General features: G+C 44.1%; 1 protein-coding gene and 1 pseudogene across 2 annotated transcripts in view; one reads left to right on the top strand and one right to left on the bottom strand.

Moving 5' to 3' along the window:
- Nucleotides 1-22801, bottom strand: part of IFI35 (interferon induced protein 35) — a 70206-nt gene that overhangs the window by 21835 nt on the left and 25570 nt on the right. For both annotated transcript variants that reach the window (XM_088480845.1, XM_088480846.1), the window contains one exon: nucleotides 7585-7743. In XM_088480845.1, coding sequence (XP_088336971.1) covers nucleotides 7585-7743 — 159 coding nt within the window. The remainder of the gene's footprint in view (nucleotides 1-7584; nucleotides 7744-22801) is intronic.
- Nucleotides 15667-20843, top strand: LOC148515028 (catenin alpha-1 pseudogene; annotated as a pseudogene).

Here is a 22801-nt window from a genome sequence, read left to right as displayed (position 1 = left end):
GTACACCTGTATTCCCCATCAGGCAGGTGTGGAAGCGGTACGTCTATTGATTGAGAATAATGCTCTATATACAGGTCCACAGATAGAGTTTTTTCTAAAATTATTACATTTTACTCTTACACACAATTATTTCGTCTATGATGGAAATTTTTTTGTTCAGCAAACAGGGTGTGCAATGGGATCATGTGCCGCCCCAGTGTTTGCTAATGCATACATGTTCCTGGTAGAAAAGATATTATTTTTTGGTTCTGAGGAAACCAAGAAATAAATTTTTAAATATTGGCGTTATATTGACGACCTTTTCATTTTTTGGTCAGGAACTAGGAGTGCATTAGAATTATTAATAGAACAACATAATTTGTCTTCAAGTCCAGTTAAATTAACCATGGTTCTGAGTGTGGACAACATAAACTTCCTGGAGGTAAATTTAAGTGTAATAAACAGTAAAATCTATACCAAAATGTATACTAAGGCCACAGATAGGAATACCCTATTAAGATTTGAAAGTTGTCACCCAAAATCCACTGTGTATAGCTTACCTTACTCACAATTTATTAGGGTTTGTCGGATAAATAATGACCTCAAGGAGAGAAATATTCAGTTGGACATTATGTCAAAGAAATTTTTAGAAAGAGGTTACCCAAAGAAATTGATTGAAGGGGCCAGAAAGAAAGCTACACAGGTGGATCGGGTTATATTATTGCAAGAGAAAGACAAAGACAGCTTAAATTCAAATGTAGTGCCTTGGGTTAATCGATTTTCACGTAAGAGCCAAGAAATTACTAAAAGGCGCAAAACAGCTTTGGCCCATAGTCACATCTGACCCACAATTGAAAATATTTAAGGATAGCAAGTTATTACCTAGCTATTCTAGGGGTGCTAATTTGAAAGATTTACTGGTACGGACAGATGTTTCAGGTTTAAGTACCTTGAACACACATTTTTTGGCAAGAAAGGCAGGTTGTCACAAGTGTTTAGGATGTGTAACATGTAGTTATTTGATTACAGGGGATAAATTCAATCATCCTTATTCAGGGAAAATTTATAAAATTCAACATGCTTTGACCTGCACGTCTAGGTTTGTGGTATATCTTCTGTCTTGCCCATGTGGGTTACACTACGTGGGCAAGACAGAAAGACAATTTAAAGAGAGGATGGCCCAGCATAGGGCAGCCATAAGAGCAGCATTATCACAGGGTACCAGCGAACAGTCTGTTGCCAGACATTTTCTGGAAGCAAAACACACTATGGCTATGTTACGATACCGCATGATCGATCATGTCCCTTGGACCATAAGAGTGGGGGACAGGGCCAAAAGATTATTACAGAGGGAAAGTAAGTGGATATTCACTTTAAATACTGTTAGCCCTTTTGGTCTAAATGAAGCACTCAATTTGGGATGCTTTTTGTGATAAACGTAAATTCAGGTTATACTATATTAAATAAAGAGAGGTTTATAGCAAGGACTTTGCATAGATTTATATTAATATATAGCAGAAGCAGGCAGAGATTTATTCTAGCTATATAAATCATATTTGTAAAGAAAATTTATAGAGTAACCACTAGGTGGCAAGTTTACATAGCAGTACTTGAAAATGTATAGGTATATGTCAGTTAGATTATTAAAGGAAAGTTTAAAGGTTATTGAAATAAGTAATAATGTTACATTGGTCAAAATTATCATGTAAGTGTCTGTTGGTAAATATTTATATTTATATTGTTTTAAATTGATATCCACATTGAATGCGGACCACTAACACTAAGTCACTATATTTGTATTGTTCACTCCTATCAACTTAGCCTGTCTAAGTACCCGGTGAGCGTCACTTCCGGTGTGACATCACCGTCGGGAACCGGAAGTAGAACGCTGGACACCGGAGACCGAGATGGCGTGCTGCAGGTGTTGTTCATCACTGTCTGTAAGTATAAAATGTTTGATTTTTATTGTTTATGTATGTCCTGACGAAGGGGCTAGACCCCGAAACGTAGATATGGAGTAAATACCTTTTTTGCACGGTCATTGAAGTCTGTGAGTGCCGCATTTTTGGAGAAGGCTACATGGAGGGGTAGGAAACCCCAGGGTGAGCACCGCAGCAATATACAACTTTAGTGCTCACATTAAGAGTGCCGGTGAATTTGTTTCTTATATTTTTATATATATATATATATATATATATATATATATATATATATTTATTAAATCCATCATAAATAGACTCACATGCATAAACACTGCACATTACGCACAGTTGCGCTGTTGCACTCTACAAATAAACGCACCACACATATTAGCAACTTTGGGCCTGATTCAGACCCACTCGCGAGCGGCTGTCCGCTCGCAAGTGGGTCGATGTTATGGACTGAGCATGCGCACGACGGAGGGAGCTCCGTCGTGCAAATGCGCCAGACGCGACGAGCGAAGGAAAGTCCTTCGCTCGTTGTGTCCGATCAAAGGGGGCGTGCTGTCAATGTTGATTGACAGCACGCCCCCTTTGGTGGGCGTGCCGGGGGCGTGTCTCCCAGATGGGGGCGTTCCCACGGGAACGCCTCCCGTCAGAAGCCGGCCCACTGACATCACTAGTGATGTCAGTCGGAGTGATTTTGGCTTTGATATAGCCAAAATCACTCCGGAGCTTGTGGTTGAAAACCTCAACCGCAGGCTCCGGCTCGCAAATTTGATGGTCGCGATGGTCTCGACCATCGCGACCATCACAATGCACGCTCGTATAGCCTGTGGGTGGTGACCCACAGCTATACGAGCGTCCAGGAGGACGCTCCATGAAAATGGAGCCCGGCCCTCATTCAGAGCGTACGGCTCTGAATGAGGGCCTTTATGCAATATTCTCTTACACTTACACAAATTACATGAAAGGTTCCCTAATATTAAAGTGTAATATTCAAGGTTTACACAGTGATTATTAATGTTGTGAAATAAAGATTATTTGATATCTAAGGTTTAGCACATGATAAGCCAACCATGTTTGGTAGCGTACTGATCTACTCTGTCTCAACAGCTTTCCGGTGTCATCGGTGAGAAGATCGCAACATGCATTCTCAACTTATGGACTGTAGAGAGTTAAAACACCAAAATGTACTTTGTAATGTTAGCAGTTGCATGCAGGGGGAATAAGGAGACAATAGGCTGTCGGAGGCTGACCTGTGTCCATTTGAATCAACCTGTTAAATATCCTGTAACAGATGCACCCGCACTGGGAACCAATGAAACCATGCCAAACTTTTCTATTGTATTGCTTATCCCTGTAAGGCTATAAATGTGCTTACAGAGTCCAATCTGGAGTCTTCATGCTGATGCTGTTGATGGAGGATTCTTATGGATGCCGGTAACTGGTCCCTGTGCGCGTGCGTATGTATAACTGTACCTTGGGTCTGTATAATTTCTTTGGGCTAAATTGTCTTTAGATCACAGCATGTAACCTACTGTTTTTATGTTGAATAATATACTTTGTGCTTTGGAAACACATTTTCAAGGTCTGAAGGCTTTTATTTTACTGTATGACTGCGTATGCAAATAGCATCAATTTTAGAAGGTATAGGCAGGTTTTAGAAGGTATAGGAAGGATTGTACCAGAGGTTTAAAACCGTTATAACAGAGAGTAAATAGATTTATGACAAGCTTCTATAAATCTATCTGTGGTCTCCTTCAAGGAGGTTGCAGTATGAATGGGCAAGGTGGCATTTTTAACCAGAAGTGTTACATGAGAATCTACCATTGGGGGAACTTCCCATTTAGTACAATCAGTAGCTGGAAGCGGGTAAAAGAAACTGAACCATTTTGTAATTTGAAACCTTTTACCGGGTATATTCCAAGCTTCGCTTATGTGATTAGATAGCTGGTCAGAGTGAGGAAACTCTGGTAAAACAACCTTTTGTAGCTTAAAAAGTGCGTGTTTTTTCTTAGGAGCGGGTTAATTCTCTTCTATCTGTAGAATATTTTTAACAGCTCTCACAAGAGCAGGTATATTTAGTTTAGAGGGTGGCTCCTCTTCTCCAGAGACGGAGTCAGAGTGAGAGAGACCTGTATCTTCTTCCTCCTCAGATGATATCTCAGAATCAGATAATTGTGTGGATTGGGAAGATATAGTACATTTAGTAGGCTTAGTAGGTAAAGGGTTATCTTTTGGCAGCATTTGCAGAAAAAATGTAGAGGTATTAGCCAAACTCTGTATTGAGGTAGACAGTACGTCTATCCATGGGAGAGGCAAAGGATTTGCAGGGGGTACCTGCTGTGCTATACCATAGGTGAAGCTACCATGGGGACTGCTACTTGGTCCACAAGTTATGCCAGCATTTGTGAAAAGGCAGCTAAGAGTGGTTCCTGAGGGAAAGGCTGATGGACCTGGGGCTGTGTAACATTTATTACAGAGACCATCCTGAATGAGGTCCTCTGTGGCTAAGCCTGCAGAACAGGACTTACAAGATATCAGTGTAGTAGGAGCAGCATCAGGCTGCTTGTTATTCTTTCCTCTGCCAAACATAGTCACAAGAATAATAGAATACACAGTATGATACAGTGCAATGAACACCTGCAGTATGTGTAATAGTCCTCACACTTAAATAGCAGATGTGAGGTACAATGAAGCTTCCCCGTGGGAGAGGTATGCGCCAGTAACGTTATGCCCTGGTGGTCTAGTGGAGAAGTGAGTGAGCTATTGTCTACATCAGCGCCTCCGGACTGTCTACTGAGACCGGACACAAGACTGCACTAAGACGCAGATCTCCGCGAATGGGGTTCCGCCTTACCTGTCCCCTGGATTCTGGGCTGCAGTCTTGGGTCCAGGGAGCCTGCTAGCTAGCCCACCTCGGAGCCCCGCCGGGAGTACCTAGCACAGGCTTGGTGTCATGGCGCCGCGGAGGGGTGATGGGGTGGCAGCACAGACGTCCGGAGGACAGTTTGGTGCTGCTTGCCCATTTGGTAAAAAATAAAAAGTAAATTAAATCATAAAATTAAAGCTTAGGCTGCTTAATGCAGCCCACTGTTATAATGGTGGTCCAGCTCCTGCCGGACACCAACGAAGCGGAAGTGTGGGCGGGGTATAAGGGGGAAGGACCGGAGCATCCTGGGATTGAAAAGCTTTGCAGTTGGTGTCCGGTCCTCCAGGTCCCACCCACACCCCAATGTCTCTCTATGGACCCTGAAGAAGAAATATAAATTTGTTTCTGTTGATTATCAGTGCTTATCAATATGCACTTATTGCTCATGTGTCGATCCAACAAATTGATATGAACGTTGTGATTGTCGGTCCCTATTTTGAATAATCTTATTGTAGTTATTTCCATACTGCATATTTAAGTGCTGCTTATGATGACAGTGTGCACACTGTGGCATAAGCATCAATGCATCTAGTGGTATTAACATGCTGTGTTCATTTTGGAATGCACCGTAAGAATTACACTAGTTAAAGACATATGTGCGAGTTCTCCAGATTGGCGATTCTAGATGTTTCTTTTTAATTTCAGAAAACACACACACACACACACACACACACACACACACACACACACACACACACACACCTTTCCCCAGAAGTCATATTGGAACCAAACAGACGTTGTGTGTGGCATTCGGGTAGATAAGATCAGCTGATAACTGCATCAGTGTGTGTCTATCCATGGGCATAGCTATAGTGCATGCAGGGGCTGCCATTGCTATGGGGCCCAGAGGTTTAGGAGGCCCTGAACCAGGTTATATACTGTAGTTGCATACCAAATTCCCAGATTTGCCTGTTAAGCAATTGGGTCCAATATGTTGCCCAGCCTGAATGGGAAGATATTTTCAGTGAGAGGTGTGTGTAGTGGTGTTATGGAAAAGTGTCTCACCAGATAAGGCAGGAAAACTTGGTTTGTAGAGTAGCCTGCGAGGAGGGCAGGATAACTTGGCTAGATGAGTTGCCTGCCAGGAGGGCAGGATAACACAGGCTGAAAATAGTTCAGGTGTAAATGTACAGTTTGATTACACACAGTAGGGCTGAGAAAACTGTAGCTGCTGATTATACAGAGGAAGCACGGACCCAAAGGCTTGGGCCTGCATACACTGAGCACAGCATGTGGATGGTGAATAGTTCAGGTGTAAATGTACAGTTTGATTACACACAGTAGGGCTGAGAAAGCTGTAGCTGCTGATTATACAGAGGAAGCACGGACCCAAAGGCTTGGGCCTGCATACACTGAGCACAGCATGTGGATAGTGAAAACAGACAGCAAGCTAACAGCATTCAGAGCAGAGTGGAACAACAGTCTTGTATAATTGAGCTACCTGCTGAAGCCTGGAAGGCAGTGTGGAGGGAGACGGAGAGTGGTAAATAGAAGCAGCGGCTGAAGTGTAGACAATCACGGAGGATAGCTGGAACAACCAGACCGAGCTGTAGGAGGAAACTCTATAACCGGCAAGGGGGAATGAATCTGGAAGCTACAAATAGGAGGAGCAGCCAATCAGCAGCATATGGAGTATGAGTCACTCTCTGCAGCATCCCCAGTGCTTGGTAATCAGCGGAACTGGATCCTGAGTCAGTGTAGGTCCCGAGCCAGTGGGAAACAAGCTGCTGCAACGGCTTGTGACAAGTGGATGTTATATGGCATAATCTGAACTGGGCACTGTAATGTGGCATAATCTGAACTGAATTGAAGGGCACTGTAATATAGCATGATCTGACCTGCTCATTGTAATGTAGAATAATATTAACCGGAGGGCACTATATTGTTACATAATATGAACTGCAGCATTGTAATGTGGCACAATATGAAGTGGATGCACAATAGTGTTGCATAATATGAACTGGGAGCACTGTAATGTGGCATAATTTTAATGGAGGGCACTGTGATGTGGCACAATATGAACTGAGGCACTCTAATGTGGCACAATATGAAGTAGAGATACTATAGTGTGGCATAATATGACTAGGGGGCACTGTAATGTTGCATAATATGAACTGGGGACATTATGTCATAACGTGAATTGAGGGCACTCTGTGGCATAACGTGTACTGACAGGCCTACAATGTAACATAATGTGAAAAGGGCACCAATAGGGTTCATAAAATAAACTAGGGCACTACGGTGGGGCATAACATTAACTAGGGCACTACTATTTTTGAGAAAATGAACTAGGGCACTATTATGGGGCACAAACTTAACAACTGCTGCAGAGAGGTGTCTTTCTAGAAGCATTGGGACAGGGGCCCCTTAAAAATGTTGCTATGGGGCCCACAAAGCTCTGGCTACGCCCCTGTGTCTGTCAGTTCACCCATAACAGCTAATCAGATTAAACGATTAAAAAAGAAAAGAAAACCACTAATTCTGTTTATTGGGTTTGCTCTTCTATGTGTCAATATCAGTTTGTCCTCTTTTGCTACTGGTAAGATACGTAGGTTTTGCTGGGACTTTGTGGCTAATATATACAGGTTATTACTAGCTGTCCAGCTTTAATACCTTTGATAACAGACAAACTAAAATGCAGCTATACACAAAGTATGATTAAAGAAAAACTTTTCATACAAGAGGAGTGGTTCCATATTAGAGGACAAGATATAATATAAAGTATGAGAAAACTTACTGATCCATACTAACCTTAAACTTTAGCTCCTTTTCACGCAGCTGGCTTTCAATCTCCAGGGAAGTACTCTCCACCAAATCCCCTCTGTCCTGAATCTTCTGCGCCAAGGACTCTGTTTCCCACTTTTTCTGGTCCAGTTTGGCTATATCATCTAATAGGACTGAATGCTGGTCCTATAGTAAGATAAGTACATAACAATAATGATAATGAAATAGGGATTGTTTTACACAATGTATATGGATTGTGCAGCAAATGACCTCTACCTCTAGAAAAGTATGTATTTATGTTTCTCAAAAAGCTACTCTGATACTGTGGCTGGATATCCATTGTTCCCTTTTTATTTGGTTGTATATTGAACACATTACAGTGCTTTGTGAATATAAATGTAGAAATGTGTGTGACAATGTATTTATTTTAAATATGTTACTCATCCAGGGGCAAAATAAGAGTCATCTGTGCTGGAGGCCACCAAGCCACTCCGATTATGTTCTGAAGGACCCAGAAGCCATGCAGAACAAGAAATAGCAAGCAGGGCCTTCCTAAAATGTTACATTATTGTACCAGAGACTTGAAGGCACAAATCAAAGGGCAATCATATCATCAGCGAGAGGTTACCAATAAACTATGGCAATCCATGATCAGATATGGTCAGATGCCCAGACCCAGAATGGGATACTTACAGTAACTTGAAATTTTAAGATAAATAAGTTAGCATGTACCAAGTGCATTTCCACATTTGACTTGAGTAATTATTGGCAGATTACACTGATATAAGAGACTCAAGAGTGGTTTGTGTTTATCAACCTGTTCAGCTTGAACAAGATTAGAGTCTTGCTGTTCACGATGAAGAATGCATTGCCCTCCTGGCACCTAGTGAAGGACTTCTGAGTCTTCACTCACATTTATTAAGATGATATAGACATTTTAAATAATATCTACACTAACCACGTACAATATGTGAGGGTTGTGTTAGGAAGGACTTGGAAAAGAGGACTAATGGAGCATATACATGGTCAGATTTTGTGTCAGTTCTGAATGATAACGATTTTAAAAATCATTCAATCGTTCATATCTGAAAGAAAATCTGACACCTGGGCCTGCAACAATGAATGATGCGCGTTCCCACATGTCAGATAACGATATCTGACATAGTCTGTGTTTGCAGTCAGATTTTTACGATTTCATTCATTTCAATACTGTCTGAAATCTTTCAATCGTTGGTAAAATCGTTAAAATCGTTGGAAAAAATAGTTCACTCGTTCATCTGACAGATCTGACCGTGTGTATGCACCATAACTATCCGGTCAAATGTCAGATGAGAACAAAAGAAGGTTAGTACCTAGGGCAATGTGTGGATGGAAGATGGGTTAGGCCAGAACAAGACAAGGTAGTGTAAACCTGAGACTGTCCTCACCTCACAACTTAAATACTAGCAATTTTAGAGACTGCAGGTACTACAGGCAGTGGCGTCCCTCCCCGCGGTGACACCCGGTGCGGGGAGAGATGCCTTGAGCACGGCGGAGCCGCGCACTTTGCCGAAAAGGAGTGTGGCCTCGATGGATGAGGCGTGGCCTTGAGAATGGGGGCGTGGCTTCGCGTCCCGAGACCGCCAGTACTTAGTTATCAATGGGGGGTGCCGGAGGTGCGGGCAGTGCAGGCTCCCTCTCTGTGACAGGAGCAGAGTGCTGCACATGATGTTACAGTGCAGCACCCGCCTCCTGTCACTGAGGGGGAGCCTGCACCTTGGTGTCACCCCTCGGCGGGTGACACCAGGGTGCGGCCCGCACCCCCCGCACCCCCCTTCTGACGCCACTGACTACAGGCAGTTTTTCTGACTTTAGCACTGTACCCAAGCAACCTCTCTCTAAGGGTGAGATGTATCAAGTATAAAAATGTGGAAAAACTACCAGTTTCTGTGGTTTACTGCAACAATATATGGATCCACATATATATTAAAAAAGGTCCTAGGCAGACATGTGAGATTTCTGCTGCGGAAACGTGGTACAGTAGTCCCGACAGCATTTTATGAGGCTGCAATGTGTCTGTATGCAGCAAGCTTCAGACAGAAAAACTTTCCGAAGCTTGAGTCCAATAGTCAACGCCTTAGAAGTCTATGGGTTTCTTCTTAAACACTCAGAGGGAGCAGAAGGATTCCTCTCCATGACTATGCATGCGCATTAGGACTCCTGAGTCATAAACCCAGAAGTCTACTCATCGCTGATGCAGTACTATATTGGAAGAACTGTCCTGGCGGTTATGTGATCCTGCATACCGGTGATAAAAAATGCTGATATGCAGGCAACTGTGTGTGGGGTTTATCGCAATCAAATTTAAACTTGATACATGCCACCCTAAGAAAGAGCTTCCTAAGATAGACTGGACACCTGCATTTGAGCTGGCCTTACAGTTATTGAAAAGTTCCCGATGAGTGCTCTAGCTACGCAGATGCCAAACTATGTTAATAAAGTTTTTATTGTACATACTGGATGCAAACCAGTACGAACTTGGGGCCGATTGTTTGCAAAAAGCTCAGATTGTTGGGGGTCGGTGCATATGCAGAACGAGTCCTGCGTGATTGCTCACAGTTCCCTCAGTTATATAAACGTACAGCGTTGTTACCTCCTTACTAAGTTATCCAAAAAATTTTATAGATGTGCTGCAGCACTGTTCTTTTAGATCGTGTTAGAGGCTCCACTCAGTAAACAGCCAGCGTGTAGTTAAAGTAATACCGCTGTGTCTGTAACTCGCTTGTACAGCTGCTCACTCCGCCACTGTGCCAGAAATCCGTGTGAGCGCCTGCTTTTCCTTCCTTGATTACCGCCACATACAAGAACTTTGGGAATCATAGAGCAAGCTACCAAAAGGATTGACCTCTGGAACAGAGGCACAGCTGGGATAATCCCTGGTCCCCCACTCACTGCATGTGCATGGATTTCCGGCACAGCCACGGAGCGAGCAGCAATAAAAGTGAGCTCCAGACACAGCGGTATTATTTTAACTTCATGCTGGCTGTTTACTGAGTGGAGACACTAACACGATCTAAAAGAACAGTGCTGTAGCACATCTATAACTTTTTTTGGATTACTAAGTAAGGAGGTAACAACATTGTACGTTTATATAACTGCACCATGCAAAAAGTGACATTTTCTTGAACCCTTATTGAAGGGTACAGCAATATACAGGGTGCAGTAATATATAAGTGATACAGGGCCTCTCTTACTATAAGGACTATGGAAACAGCGGGTCTCTAACTATCTATTTACACGTATATACTGAATAAGCAGGGCCAGCGCTACCACTAGGAAAACTTAGACAGCTGCCTAAGAGCGCCGGCCACCTCTGGAATAATGTGCAGTGCGTACCGCACATAAGTGCAGCCCGTACTACACTACTAGTAACAAACACACAGCCACCGGCGCCGGCAGCTGTGTGTTTGTTTTAGCAGCTGAAGAGAGTCAGACAGACTCGTATTGGCTGCTGCACCCACTACCGGAGCCTGGCTGGAGCTTACTCATGAGCTCCATTTTCCGGCTCCCGCAGTGGGTGATGGGAGAGGCGTCATGAAGTCTCTCCCATCATGCAGAGCGGGCCGGCCCGGAGGGACAGAGAAGCGGACACCGGAGCGGGGATTAAGGTAGGTGGAGTTTTTTCGGTTTTTTTACGTGAGTGTCTGTCTGGCCCTGGGATCACTGCTGGGGGTGGCACTACCACTGGGGGCACTGCTGGCGGGGACTACCACTGGGGGGACTACTACTGGGGGCATTGCTGGGAGGGACTGCTACTGGGGGCACTGCTGGGAGGACTACTACTGGAGGCACTGCACTGGTGGGACCACTACTGGGGGCACTGCACTGGTGGGACCACTACTGAGGGCACTGCATAGGTGGGGATTACTGCTGGGGCCACTGCATAGGTGGAGGACTACTACTGGGGGCATTGCTGGGGGAGGACTACTACTGGGGGCATTGCTGGGGGAGGACTACTACTGGGGGCACTGCTGGGGGGACTACTACTGGGGGCACTGCATCAGAGGGTTAGTACTGGGTGCACTATATAAGGAGGACTGCTACTGGGGGCATTATATAAGGGACACTGCATAGGGGGACCACTACCTGGGGCACTATATAAGGGGCACTGCATAGGGGGACCACTACCTGGGGCACTATATAAGGGGCACTGCATAGGGGGACCACTACTGGGGGCACTGCATAAGGGCTTGTGTAGCTATCCGAGTGTGGGGGGTGAGGAAGGGCGCAAGGTTGAAGAAATACCTAGGGTGCCAAGAAACCTTGTACCGGCCCTGCGAATAAGACACTTGGTGGTTTGATATATACATTTCTAGATTGTACTACTCACGAGTAATCTGGATCAATAACTGTTTTTAAATAGGCGGACGCGGCTGTATAAATCCAACAAATAAGTATTTGGTATATAGCCATAGGGCTCCTAGCAGTCAGTCTTAATTGTGTAGCAATTTAAAAGGAGAAACATTGTTTCATTTTTTTATGTGTTTATTGTTTCTATTCATGGTTTCAATGTGTATGGTTGGAGCTTTTCTATGAAACAGCATTTTATTAATATCATTAAAGCATCTTGTTTTTTACTGCATCCTTTTGATCATTATCATATTGTTAGATTAAAAATATTTTTTTTATGTCGCACATACTGGGGCTGATTCAGACCCGCTTGCAAGCACTATGCGCTCGCAAGCGGGTCGATGTTTTCCCCCTGCGCATGTGCCGCCTCTGGCGTGCGCATACGTGAGACCCGGCCAGCGAAGGATGCTCCGTAGCGACGGGTCTCGAACCAAAACGAGGCGGCTGTCGATTGTGATTGACAGCTCGCCCAGTTTTGGAGGCGGGGAGGGGGGTGGCTACACAAACGGAGGCGTTCCCGAAGGAACGCCTGCCATTTGTGGGAGGCACCACTGATGTCAGTGGTGAGCTTCCGGCTCTATTTAGAGCCGGAAGCTCACTGGGGCTTGCAGGAACGAGACCCTACCACAAGGGTCTCGTCGCAAGCCTGATGGTCGCGACCATCACCTGGCCGCTCGCAAAAGCTGTGGGTGGTCACCCACAGCTTAGCGAGTGGCCAGGAGGCCGGCTAGAAAAAACGCGGCCGCCCTCATTCAGAGCGAGCGCTCGCTTTTTGCGAGCGGCTCTGGGTGAGGTCCTCTATTTTAAATTGAGTGTGGAGATCCATGTGAAAAAGATGGCCGTGCAGTGTGATTGGAATCAGCTGGGGAATCTGACTGCATGCTGTGATTTAAAATTGCCGTGGAAAGTGATATCTGCTTTTCCCTGGATTAAAATGCCTAAAGACTGTGCTTTAAATTAACGATACAGGACAGTGCAGATAAAATAAGCAGAATAACCCCACACTGTATAAAAGGGCTGTTACACAAGAATCCACTTTTTTAGATTGCTACTTGTGTAACAACTAGTGTAAGAATATCAATTATACCCCTTTTACACCGGAGCTAAAACCCGGGTTTTTGAAGGGTTAACCCGGGCAGCTCCCTGGTGTAAAAGGGCAGAGGGTTGGATCGCCGGGTCGAGTGACCCGGCAATCCAACCCAGGTAACTAGCAGGGTTTAACAGGGGCGTAGCACGTGAAACCCTGCTGTGAGAACAGCGCAATCCGGGTCTCGATGACCTGGAGTGCGCTGCGAGCCGGCCAATTGGTACGGCGCTTAGAGATGACGTGGCGCTTGGAGATGACGTCATCTCCAAGCGACCACTTTCACTCTGCAAAATCCGGGTCTGTGCAGACCCGACTGCGGTGTGAGCGGCGCTGACTCAGGAATATCCCGAGTCGGCGCCGGCAAAATTCTGGGTCTGATCCGGATAGGAACTTTGTTCCAACTCCGGGTCAGACCCGGAATTTAGGTGGAAAAGGGGTATAACTGTGAAACAGTTACAAATTGAACCTGTTGTTACTATGTGTGATTTTTTAAAGAGATTACAGCTGTGATTGTTACTCATAAATAATAGCCTGTTAAGGGTTCTACAATAATAAGGATCTTGTGGTTATAAATATCAAGAGGTGGTTATTATCTTTTGAAGGTATAATATAAAACAGCTAATATTCTTTAAGTATTTTTTCCTGATCTGTTTTTATTAATGGTGCAGGAACGAGACCCTACCACAAGGGTCTCGTCTCAAGCCCTGACGGTCGCGACCATCACCTGGCCAGTCGCAAGAGCTGTTGGTGGTCACCCACAGCTATGCGAGCGGCCAGGAGGCCGAAACAAACAAACAAAAAAAACGCCCTGATTCAGAGCGAGAGCTCTGAAAGAGCGTCCAGCTCTGAATCAGGGCCACTGTACACTAGAGGTGCCCACACACTAGGCGTTCAGGTCACGATCCGATATCGTGTCCGATTTCTCCCCCTGCAGTCGTGGACATGATTTGGTGTTAAAAACAATCCAAATTCACCCACGATCTATCGTGCATCCTATACTATTCCAGTGCATCGTGATAAACTTTTCACATCTTGCCTGCAGCAGGCAAGATCTGATGATGCGATGTATGACCAGCGGGTATGCACATCGCCATCGTAATCGTGAGTAGAGACTCACGATTAAGACATATTTTACACGATCTGTCGTCCCGATGCGTCGGAATCAGGCTGATCGTGTAAAATATTGCCTAGTGTCTGGGCACCTTAAATCTACTCTGGGCATATTTTTCTAAGCGCGGTCAATTTCGCCCTTTTTTTCTTGAATGCAAATGATGCAGCAGTTAAGGCTATTAAAATCAGGGCTTTGGGGTAAATTTACTAAAGTGAGAGTTTTTAAAAGTGGAGATGTTGCCCATAGCAACCAGATTCTAGCTATTATCTTCTAGAAGGTGCTAGTTAATTAAGTAGCTTCTGATTGGTTGCTATGGGCAACATCTCCACTTCTAAAAACTCTCACTTTAGTAAATGTACCCCTTTGAATCTTAGAAAGGGAATTTTAATGAAATTTGTGGTCTGTTCCAGCCCGTTTCCAGACTCAGGCACATTAGCCCCTCTAGCAAATGCCACAGTTGCCAGATTACCAGTACAGGCTTACTCCAAAATATTAGTAAACTAATTCCTAGTGAACTGATAGAATACATTATCATGGCTATTGGCTCTAAAAATGGAAGTCTCTAGCCACAGTTTTGCTATTTGATAATGCTAAAACTGTTGCAAGGCATGCTAGCATGTGTAGTTCAACAACAGCTGGAGGGCCGCATATTGTCCACCCTAGTGTGTATGAAAGCTAAATTGTAACCCTCTTATTTTTGTCAGGCACTAAGGAAAAACAAACACCACAAAAATACTTTATTCATTAAATCAACAAAGTTACTTTTATTGGAGCAACTCCATAAAATTGCCCCAAAATTTTCTGTTGTTTTCCCAAGTACAGGGATATTATGTGTCACATGACTCAATATTAGTTATACAAGCAGAGGTGTTTTTGCTTTTTTTGTTACTTTTCCTGTTAATTATGTTTATTATTTTATTTATACCTTTAATCCAGGGAAACTTTAAGCAGTCAAACGGGTCTCCCAATAGGCGTCTTTAGAATGGGTGCTAGGTGTGCGGTGCACACGGCCCCCTGGGTCTAAGGGGGCCCACACCGCACACCATAAATAAATACTTACCTCTCCGCAGATTCCAATGTGCTGCTCGGCAGCGCCGTGCCAGCGCTGCAGAACAGCAAATAAATCACTGGCCAAATGGCAGTGCCCATCTTTCCCAGAGACCCGCACATGTGCTGCAGATTCTGGCATGAAGCAAGAATGTTTTAATAATTATTTAATTTTAATGTATAGTTGATTCAGAAGACATGATACAAACCAGATATAGGTAAAATGTGATTTCCAGACCTTGTGGGACTACAAATCCCAGCATGTCCTGTGACTGTCTTGTAGTCACTTCCTGCACTCTCGTATGATACAACCCTTCCAACTGTGTAAACACAATGCTACACCTCCACCCCGTGATTACACATACACAGTCAGCAGCAGCAGCCACCGCCCTGTCCCGCTGTGAGGGAGGCGCCCCCGGCAGGAATGTGGGATGTACACGAGTGGGTGGGAGAGAGAAACTAGGTGAGCCGGAAGTTCCCGGGCCGGCCGTGTACTTCCCGCAGGACGTGTCTCCTATTCTATACATTACACAGGGCGGCGAGCAGCAGGGAGGAGCCCGGAGCACACAGGACCTGCCCCATCATCATCATCACCCATCCCCACTAGTTTCACTTACTGACTGCTCCCGAGAGGCAGCATCGCACCCCGGGCAGAGCCATGAGCCTGAACACGGCGAACATCAACTTCAAGTGGGACCCGAAATGCCTGGAGATCCGCACGCTGGCCGTGGAGCGGCTGCTGGAGCCCCTGGTCACGCAGGTCACCACCCTGGTGAACAGCAGCAACAAGGGCCCGTCCGGGAAGAAGAAGGGTCGCTCCAAGAAGGCCAAGGTGCTGGCCGCCTCCGTGGAACAGGCCACCCAGAACTTCCTGGACAAGGGCGACAAGATCGCTAAGGAGAGCCCGTTCCTGCGGGAGGAGCTGACGGCGGCCGTAGAGGATGTCCGCACGCAGGGCGAGATAATGCGGTCGTCCTCCGGGGACTTTGCCGATGACCCGTGCTCCTCGGTCAAGCGGGGGAACGTAGTCCGGGCCGCCCGCACCCTGCTCTCCGCAGTCACCCGGCTGCTCATCCTGGCGGACATGGCCGATGTGTACCGGCTGCTAGTGCAGCTGAAGGTGGTGGAGGACGGCATAGGGAGGATGAGGAATGCCGGCACCGAGCAGGACCTGGGCATACAGTACAAAGCCCTGAAGGCCGAGGTGGATAAGCTTCATGCCATGACGGCCAAGCGGCAGCAGGAGCTGAAGGACGTCGGCCAGAGGGACCAGATGGCCGCAGCCCGGGGCATCTTGCTGAAAAACATCCCCATCCTGTACACCGCCTCCCAGGCCTGCCTGCAGCACCCCGATGTAGCTGCCTACAAAGCCAACAGGGACCTGATCTACAAGCAGCTCCAGCAGGCGGTGACTGGCATCTCCAATGCAGCTCAGGCAACATCCTCTGAGGAGGTATCTGCACAACATGGAGGTGAGCTGGCCATTGCCCTGAATAACTTTGACAAACAGATCATTGTAGACCCCCAAGGTTTCACAGAAGAAAGATTCAGGCCATCCTTAGAGGAACGGCTAGAGAGCATCATCAGTGGCGCTGCCCTGATGGCCGATTCCACCTGCACCCGCGATGACCGACGTGAGCGAATCGTGGCTGAGTGTAATTCGGTGAGACAGGCCTTGCAGGATCTCCTTTCTGAGTACATGGGAAATGCTGGCCGCAAAGAAAGGAGTGATGCCCTTAATGCTGCAATAGATAAAATGACTAGGAAGACCAGAGACTTGCGCAGGCAGTTGCGTAAAGCGGTTATGGACCATGTTTCTGACTCTTTCCTTGAAACCAACGTGCCTCTGCTTGTTCTGATTGAGGCTGCCAAGAATGGAAATGAAAAAGAAGTCAAGGAGTATGCACAAGTTTTTCGTGAACATGCAACTAAATTAATTGAAGTGGCCAACTTGGCATGCTCCATATCCAACAATGAGGATGGTGTTAAAATTGTCCGAATGTCTGCAAACCAGCTTGAAGCCCTCTGCCCTCAGGTTATAAATGCAGCTTTAGCCTTAGCAGCCAAACCCCATAGTAAAGTGGCTTTGGATAACATGGACATTTTCAAAGATCAGTGGGAAAGGCAAGTTTGTATCCTGACAGATGCTGTTGATGATATTACTTCTATCGATGACTTTTTGGCAGTCTCAGAAAATCACATTTTGGAAGATGTCAATAAGTGTGTGATAGCTCTCCAGGAAAGAGATGTTGATGGACTAGATCGCACAGCGGGGGCCATACGTGGCCGTGCTGCACGAGTGATGCATGTTGTTACTTTAGAAATGGATAACTACGAAGCTGGCATCTACACAGAACGGGTGATTGAAGCTACCAAGCTCTTGGCAGATACTGTTATGCCACGTTTTGCAGAGCAAGTTGAAGCTGCTGCCAGTTCTCTCAGTGGAGAGTCCAATCAACCAGTGGATGAAAATGAATTCATTGATGCTTCTAGACTGGTATATGACGGCATCCGTGACATCCGTAAAGCCGTGTTAATGATAAGAACGCCAGAAGAGTTGGATGATTCTGATTTTGAGACTGAGGACTTTGATGTGAGAAGTCGCACTAGTGTCCAGACCGAAGATGATCAACTGATTGCTGGGCAAAGTGCTAGAGCACTCATGGCTCAGCTTCCACAAGAACAAAAAGAAAAGATTGCTGAACAGGTTGCAAGCTTCCAAGAAGAAAAGAGTAAGCTGGATGCTGAAGTCTCCAAATGGGATGACAATGGCAATGACATTATTGTTCTGGCTAAGCAGATGTGCATGATAATGATGGAGATGACTGATTTTACTAGGGGGAAAGGACCTCTGAAAAATGCGTCAGATGTCATTGGCGCTGCTAAGAAAATTGCAGAAGCTGGGTCTCGAATGGACAAATTGGGACGTACTATTGCTGACCACTGTCCCGACTCTGCTTGCAAACAAGACCTCTTGGCTTATTTACAACGCATTGCCTTATACTGCCACCAGTTAAATATTTGCAGCAAAGTTAAAGCTGAAGTACAGAATCTAGGTGGTGAGTTAGTTGTCTCTGGAGCTGATAGTGCCATGTCTCTGATTCAAGCTGCCAAGAATTTAATGAATGCTGTAGTACAAACCGTTAAAGCCTCTTATGTGGCCTCTACAAAGTATCAGAAGTCCCAGGGCATGGCATCTTTAAACCTCCCTGCTGTCTCTTGGAAAATGAAGGCACCAGAAAAAAAGCCCCTTGTCAAGAGAGAAAAGCAGGATGAGACCCAAACTAAAATCAAGCGGGCATCTCAGAAGAAGCATGTGAACCCCGTACAGGCTCTTAGCGAATTTAAAGCCATGGAGAGTATATAAAAATACCTTTTTATAATGAACATTAACATTGTTCACTTATTTACTGCTTTATACTGCTTCCAGATATTGAGTTATAACTAATACCCAGTGTTCATTTGCACTGCCAGCATTGTTCAGATGCCACCTTTGCTATGTCATGCATGTCTTTTGGGGGTTTATATCCAGCTGTTTTAATATATTTATACTATTCTATTGAGAGATCAGGCTGATTGCGACCACCAAAGGTGACATTTCTCAATCTATGCATTTAATCTTAAAGCTGAACTCTAGCTAAATGCATTTTTGCCCCCGATCCATCTGTTTAACTATGGAGGTCCTAGGATGATTTACGAGGAAAAAACATTTTAGTTGGATTTCCCCTTAAAAACAGCATGCATTGCATTAACCATGTACATCTCCAAATATATGTAACTATATTATTGAATTCTGAGTTAAGATGGCTCTGGCAATTTGTTGTTGAATTATATATATACTGCAGATAACCTATATTCCAAGCTGAGATTAAATCATAAGAATATAAGAAGTCTCAAAATGAGACAATTTAGTAAGCCTGTATCTTATACAAACTTTAGGGGTTTATTTTGGTGACTGAAATATTTTACCCATCAATTTATCATTCAAAAAGATGCATATTGTTACATAACACAACAGCTGCCTCTACGGCGACAGGTGTACACTAACTTGCTGGTACTGTTATAATACATTAATAATTTCTCGTGTGCAGCATTTTAATATTTTATCAATTGCTTTGCAGTGTTCAACACTGCAGTGTGTTTGTTTTCAATTAAGGTTTAGATTCTTCTGAAACACCACTTGGTTTTGTTTTTGGTTATTTTATGTACCTAGGTCACATCTGACACCTGATATTGTTGATATGGTAGATCTGCAACAGCTGAAATATCAGTGGTTTGACTTAAATAGCGATAGGTTGGAGCTTTATATTTTTTGGGGGAGGGGGCAGTTGTTTTCTGGCTTTTGACTGAAACTAAGAGTTAAGATGACTGTAAAAGGTAGTTTAATACAGTAGTTTAAATGTAAGATTTTAAGGGTGTTTGCACTAATTGTAACGGTGATCTTTTGGCTTTCTCTACAAAAAACCAAATGAACGGAGTCTATGTACATTTTCCAGCATAGGCTGTCTATCAGATATATGCATTAAAGACCCCATACTGTGATCATTATGATGCGTGGCTACTCTACATTTTGTGTTTAGTGGTACGCTGCAAGCGCTTCCTCCTATAAAAGCCTTATATTGGGATTGTCTGTTTGATGGGCTATTGTGTAGGCATAATTACTTTTGTTACATTCTCTTTTATGAACCAAAGTGTGTGTGTTTTTTTTTTTTTTGTTTGTTTTTTTGTCCCCCATTTTAAGGTGTTTAAAATTTTCAAAGTGCATAAGATAATAGATTGATAATACTGTGGAGGCAACAATTTGTGGGCAGAACAAAGGTTCATGACAAATTCACTGAGGTATGAGGCACAGTGACACCTGCCTCATACCTCAGTGTTGTCATTCTTTTTCCAAGTGAATTGATAGGCTGCTTTCTCAAAAAACATTGCTTCCAGCCCGCAGTAGGTACCCTTAAAAGGGATTGTCTGTCAAGGAGCACTTTCGTAATTCATCTCCCACCACACATCAGTATGGGGTCTCTCCCTCAGGGCTCTGGTGTAAATCCCTTTCATTGTGTTCATTTGAATGTTTTGGTTTTTTTTAGATGGCAACTGTGGCTGGGTGCCCAATGTCTCATGGAGTTAAACACATTTATTTTCGTGACTTGGTCTGTGGCAGTTACAAAACATTTGCATCAACATTTGTTAGTTAGGTCAGTTCAGTCTCACTTCAGTGTTACTGTATGCAATGTCCCACCAAAAAAACAAACAAACTGGGGTTCAGAGGCTGTCAAAATCTAATTTAGGTGATTGTTCCATCAAAGGTGAAATTTTGTTTTCCTTATTTCACATTACAGTTTGAGATCTCATGCCTTTGTGTAACAAGGGAATGTACCACTTTAAAGCTGTGGGGTGTTAAAATAACTTGTAATAGTTTCTAACCACTTGGGTTTTATACCAGTTTAAGTTCTGCTGATTACCTAACTGCGTGTTTATTTATATTTCCTTTCAGTGTTGCATTGAATTGAGTTTCAAGCTGTAATCCCGTTTACTTTTTTATAACTGCAAGTGCTTTATAGAATTTTTATGTATCTTTTGAAAGGCTCAAGGTTTTACCATATATTTAGGTTTTTTTGTATGTTGACAATAAATTTTGATTTTACTTACAAAAAATTGTGTACATTCTGTTTTTTTGAACCTGTGTAACTGATGCAGATGTTTTTTAAAGATATTGCAATTAAAACTTTGCAGTTTCGTATCCAACACATTGGGTGAGATGCAGAATGGGGAGAAATACGGTCAAACCCCGAAAATGCGGGTTTGACCACATTTCCCATATGCACTAAGCACTCCGGGACTTAGTTGCGGTGGGTAACGCCATCTCCCAGACAGCGCTACCCATAGAAGCCTATGGGCTGCTTTCCGCAGAGTGCTGATAGAGGGATCCAATTGGATCCCTCCCAACACCCACCGCATCCGGGGCTTCTGGGTCATGCATCCTGCCCAGTATGGTAATGTTACCTGAACAGATCCAGTTCAGGCTTGTAAATGACCAAACAATTCTTTAAAAAAAAAAAAAAAAAAAAAAAAAAAATCTGTGTAATCATGAGTAACCAGAAAGATGCCCTGTAGCATAGTCATGCATTAATTTGAAGACTATTTTTTTTAGGAATTGTGTAAACTTTTTTTTTTTTTATGGTACATTTTTTGCACTGCCTTGCACAAAATATATGCTACTAAATAAATCAGCCAAAGGATGTGACCATACTACTCTATATAATCATGCAGTCTTTAATGACATTGATTATAGCCTGAATGGAAAAACTGCAGATCAGCTCTAAAAGGGTGTGGTTATTTTGTCAACATTCATAATGATGACATGAGAATGTCTACCTGATCCTAATGTTGACTTGCTCACACAAAGTTGGCAAGCTCATTGACCAGGTTGGCATTCATCATTGTCAACATGATTAGAATGTCAACAAAATGTCCCTGATGGTCTAATAGTGACTTTCCTGGTATGGCGGCTCCATCGGTGTGTTCTAGGTCTGGTGTTTATCTGATGACTTGCGTGGTGAGTATACATATTCCCCTCCAGCAGCCTAACCCTAACCTCACATATCAACATTGTGAACATGCTGACATTCTGCACACGCTGACTGATTGTGATGTTGACATTATGAATTACATTTTGTCTACATCCTGCTCTAAACACTGAAAATTAATTACACGTGTAGCATAGGCTAAAGCAGGGGTAGACAATTTGTGGCACTGCTAGTGCTGTGGAACTACACATCTCAGCATATCCTGCTACATTGTTAGCATGCTGGGATTTTTCAGTTCCACAGCAGCTACATTGCCACAGGCTGCCTGCCACTGGTTCCCAAGCTTTCTTGAATCACGGCATCCTAGAGTATCGGCATTTTTTTCACAGCATCCCTAGGCCAAACGATTTTTATTGAGCAATTCGGAGAAAATTATTAAATTAAGTAAATTATGCTTATATGACATACTTAGGTTCAGTTAAGTGGTGGAGGACAGGGTTGTGCTTTGGTTTCTCCACATTCTATTATTGATAGCCACCAGCACTGGTTTTGTCTATCAAATTGGACATAAATAATTTTATTTGGTCCTGGACCATCAACCTATGGCACCCTGGGGTGCCAGTCCTCAACTCAAACTGCCATGCTTAAGCACAAGTATTTGAATCAACATGACTAATGATATAATTATCACCATATTCAAGTACAGCAGTGGCGTTTCTAGAGAGGAGGGGACCCGTGTGCAGTCTCAGTCACGGGCCCTCTGCGTTACAGGTGCAGACACCGGAGTGGACGTGGGACTCCGGAGAGGTACGTTTTATGGGTGCAGGGTGTGCGGTGCGGGCCCCCCCTAGACCCAGGGGCCCGTGTGCATCGCACAGCCTGCACCCATTGTAAAAATGCCCCTGAAGTACAGATATTCATAAAATGTGGACTCTGGAGTTGGAAAAACACTGTCCTAAGCATAATAATAAACTGACTACAAGATGACAGCATATTGTACATAAATACATGTGTTTCAATGCTGCATTTTCAAAAACAAAATTTTGTGTTCATATAATAAAATATAAAAACTCCATATTGTTAATG

Source organism: Taudactylus pleione, unplaced genomic scaffold (genome assembly GCF_031769625.1).
Source record: "Taudactylus pleione unplaced genomic scaffold, aTauple2 ptg000256l, whole genome shotgun sequence".
NCBI lineage: Eukaryota > Metazoa > Chordata > Amphibia > Anura > Myobatrachidae > Taudactylus > Taudactylus pleione.
This window is presented reverse-complemented; position numbering and strand designations above follow the sequence as displayed.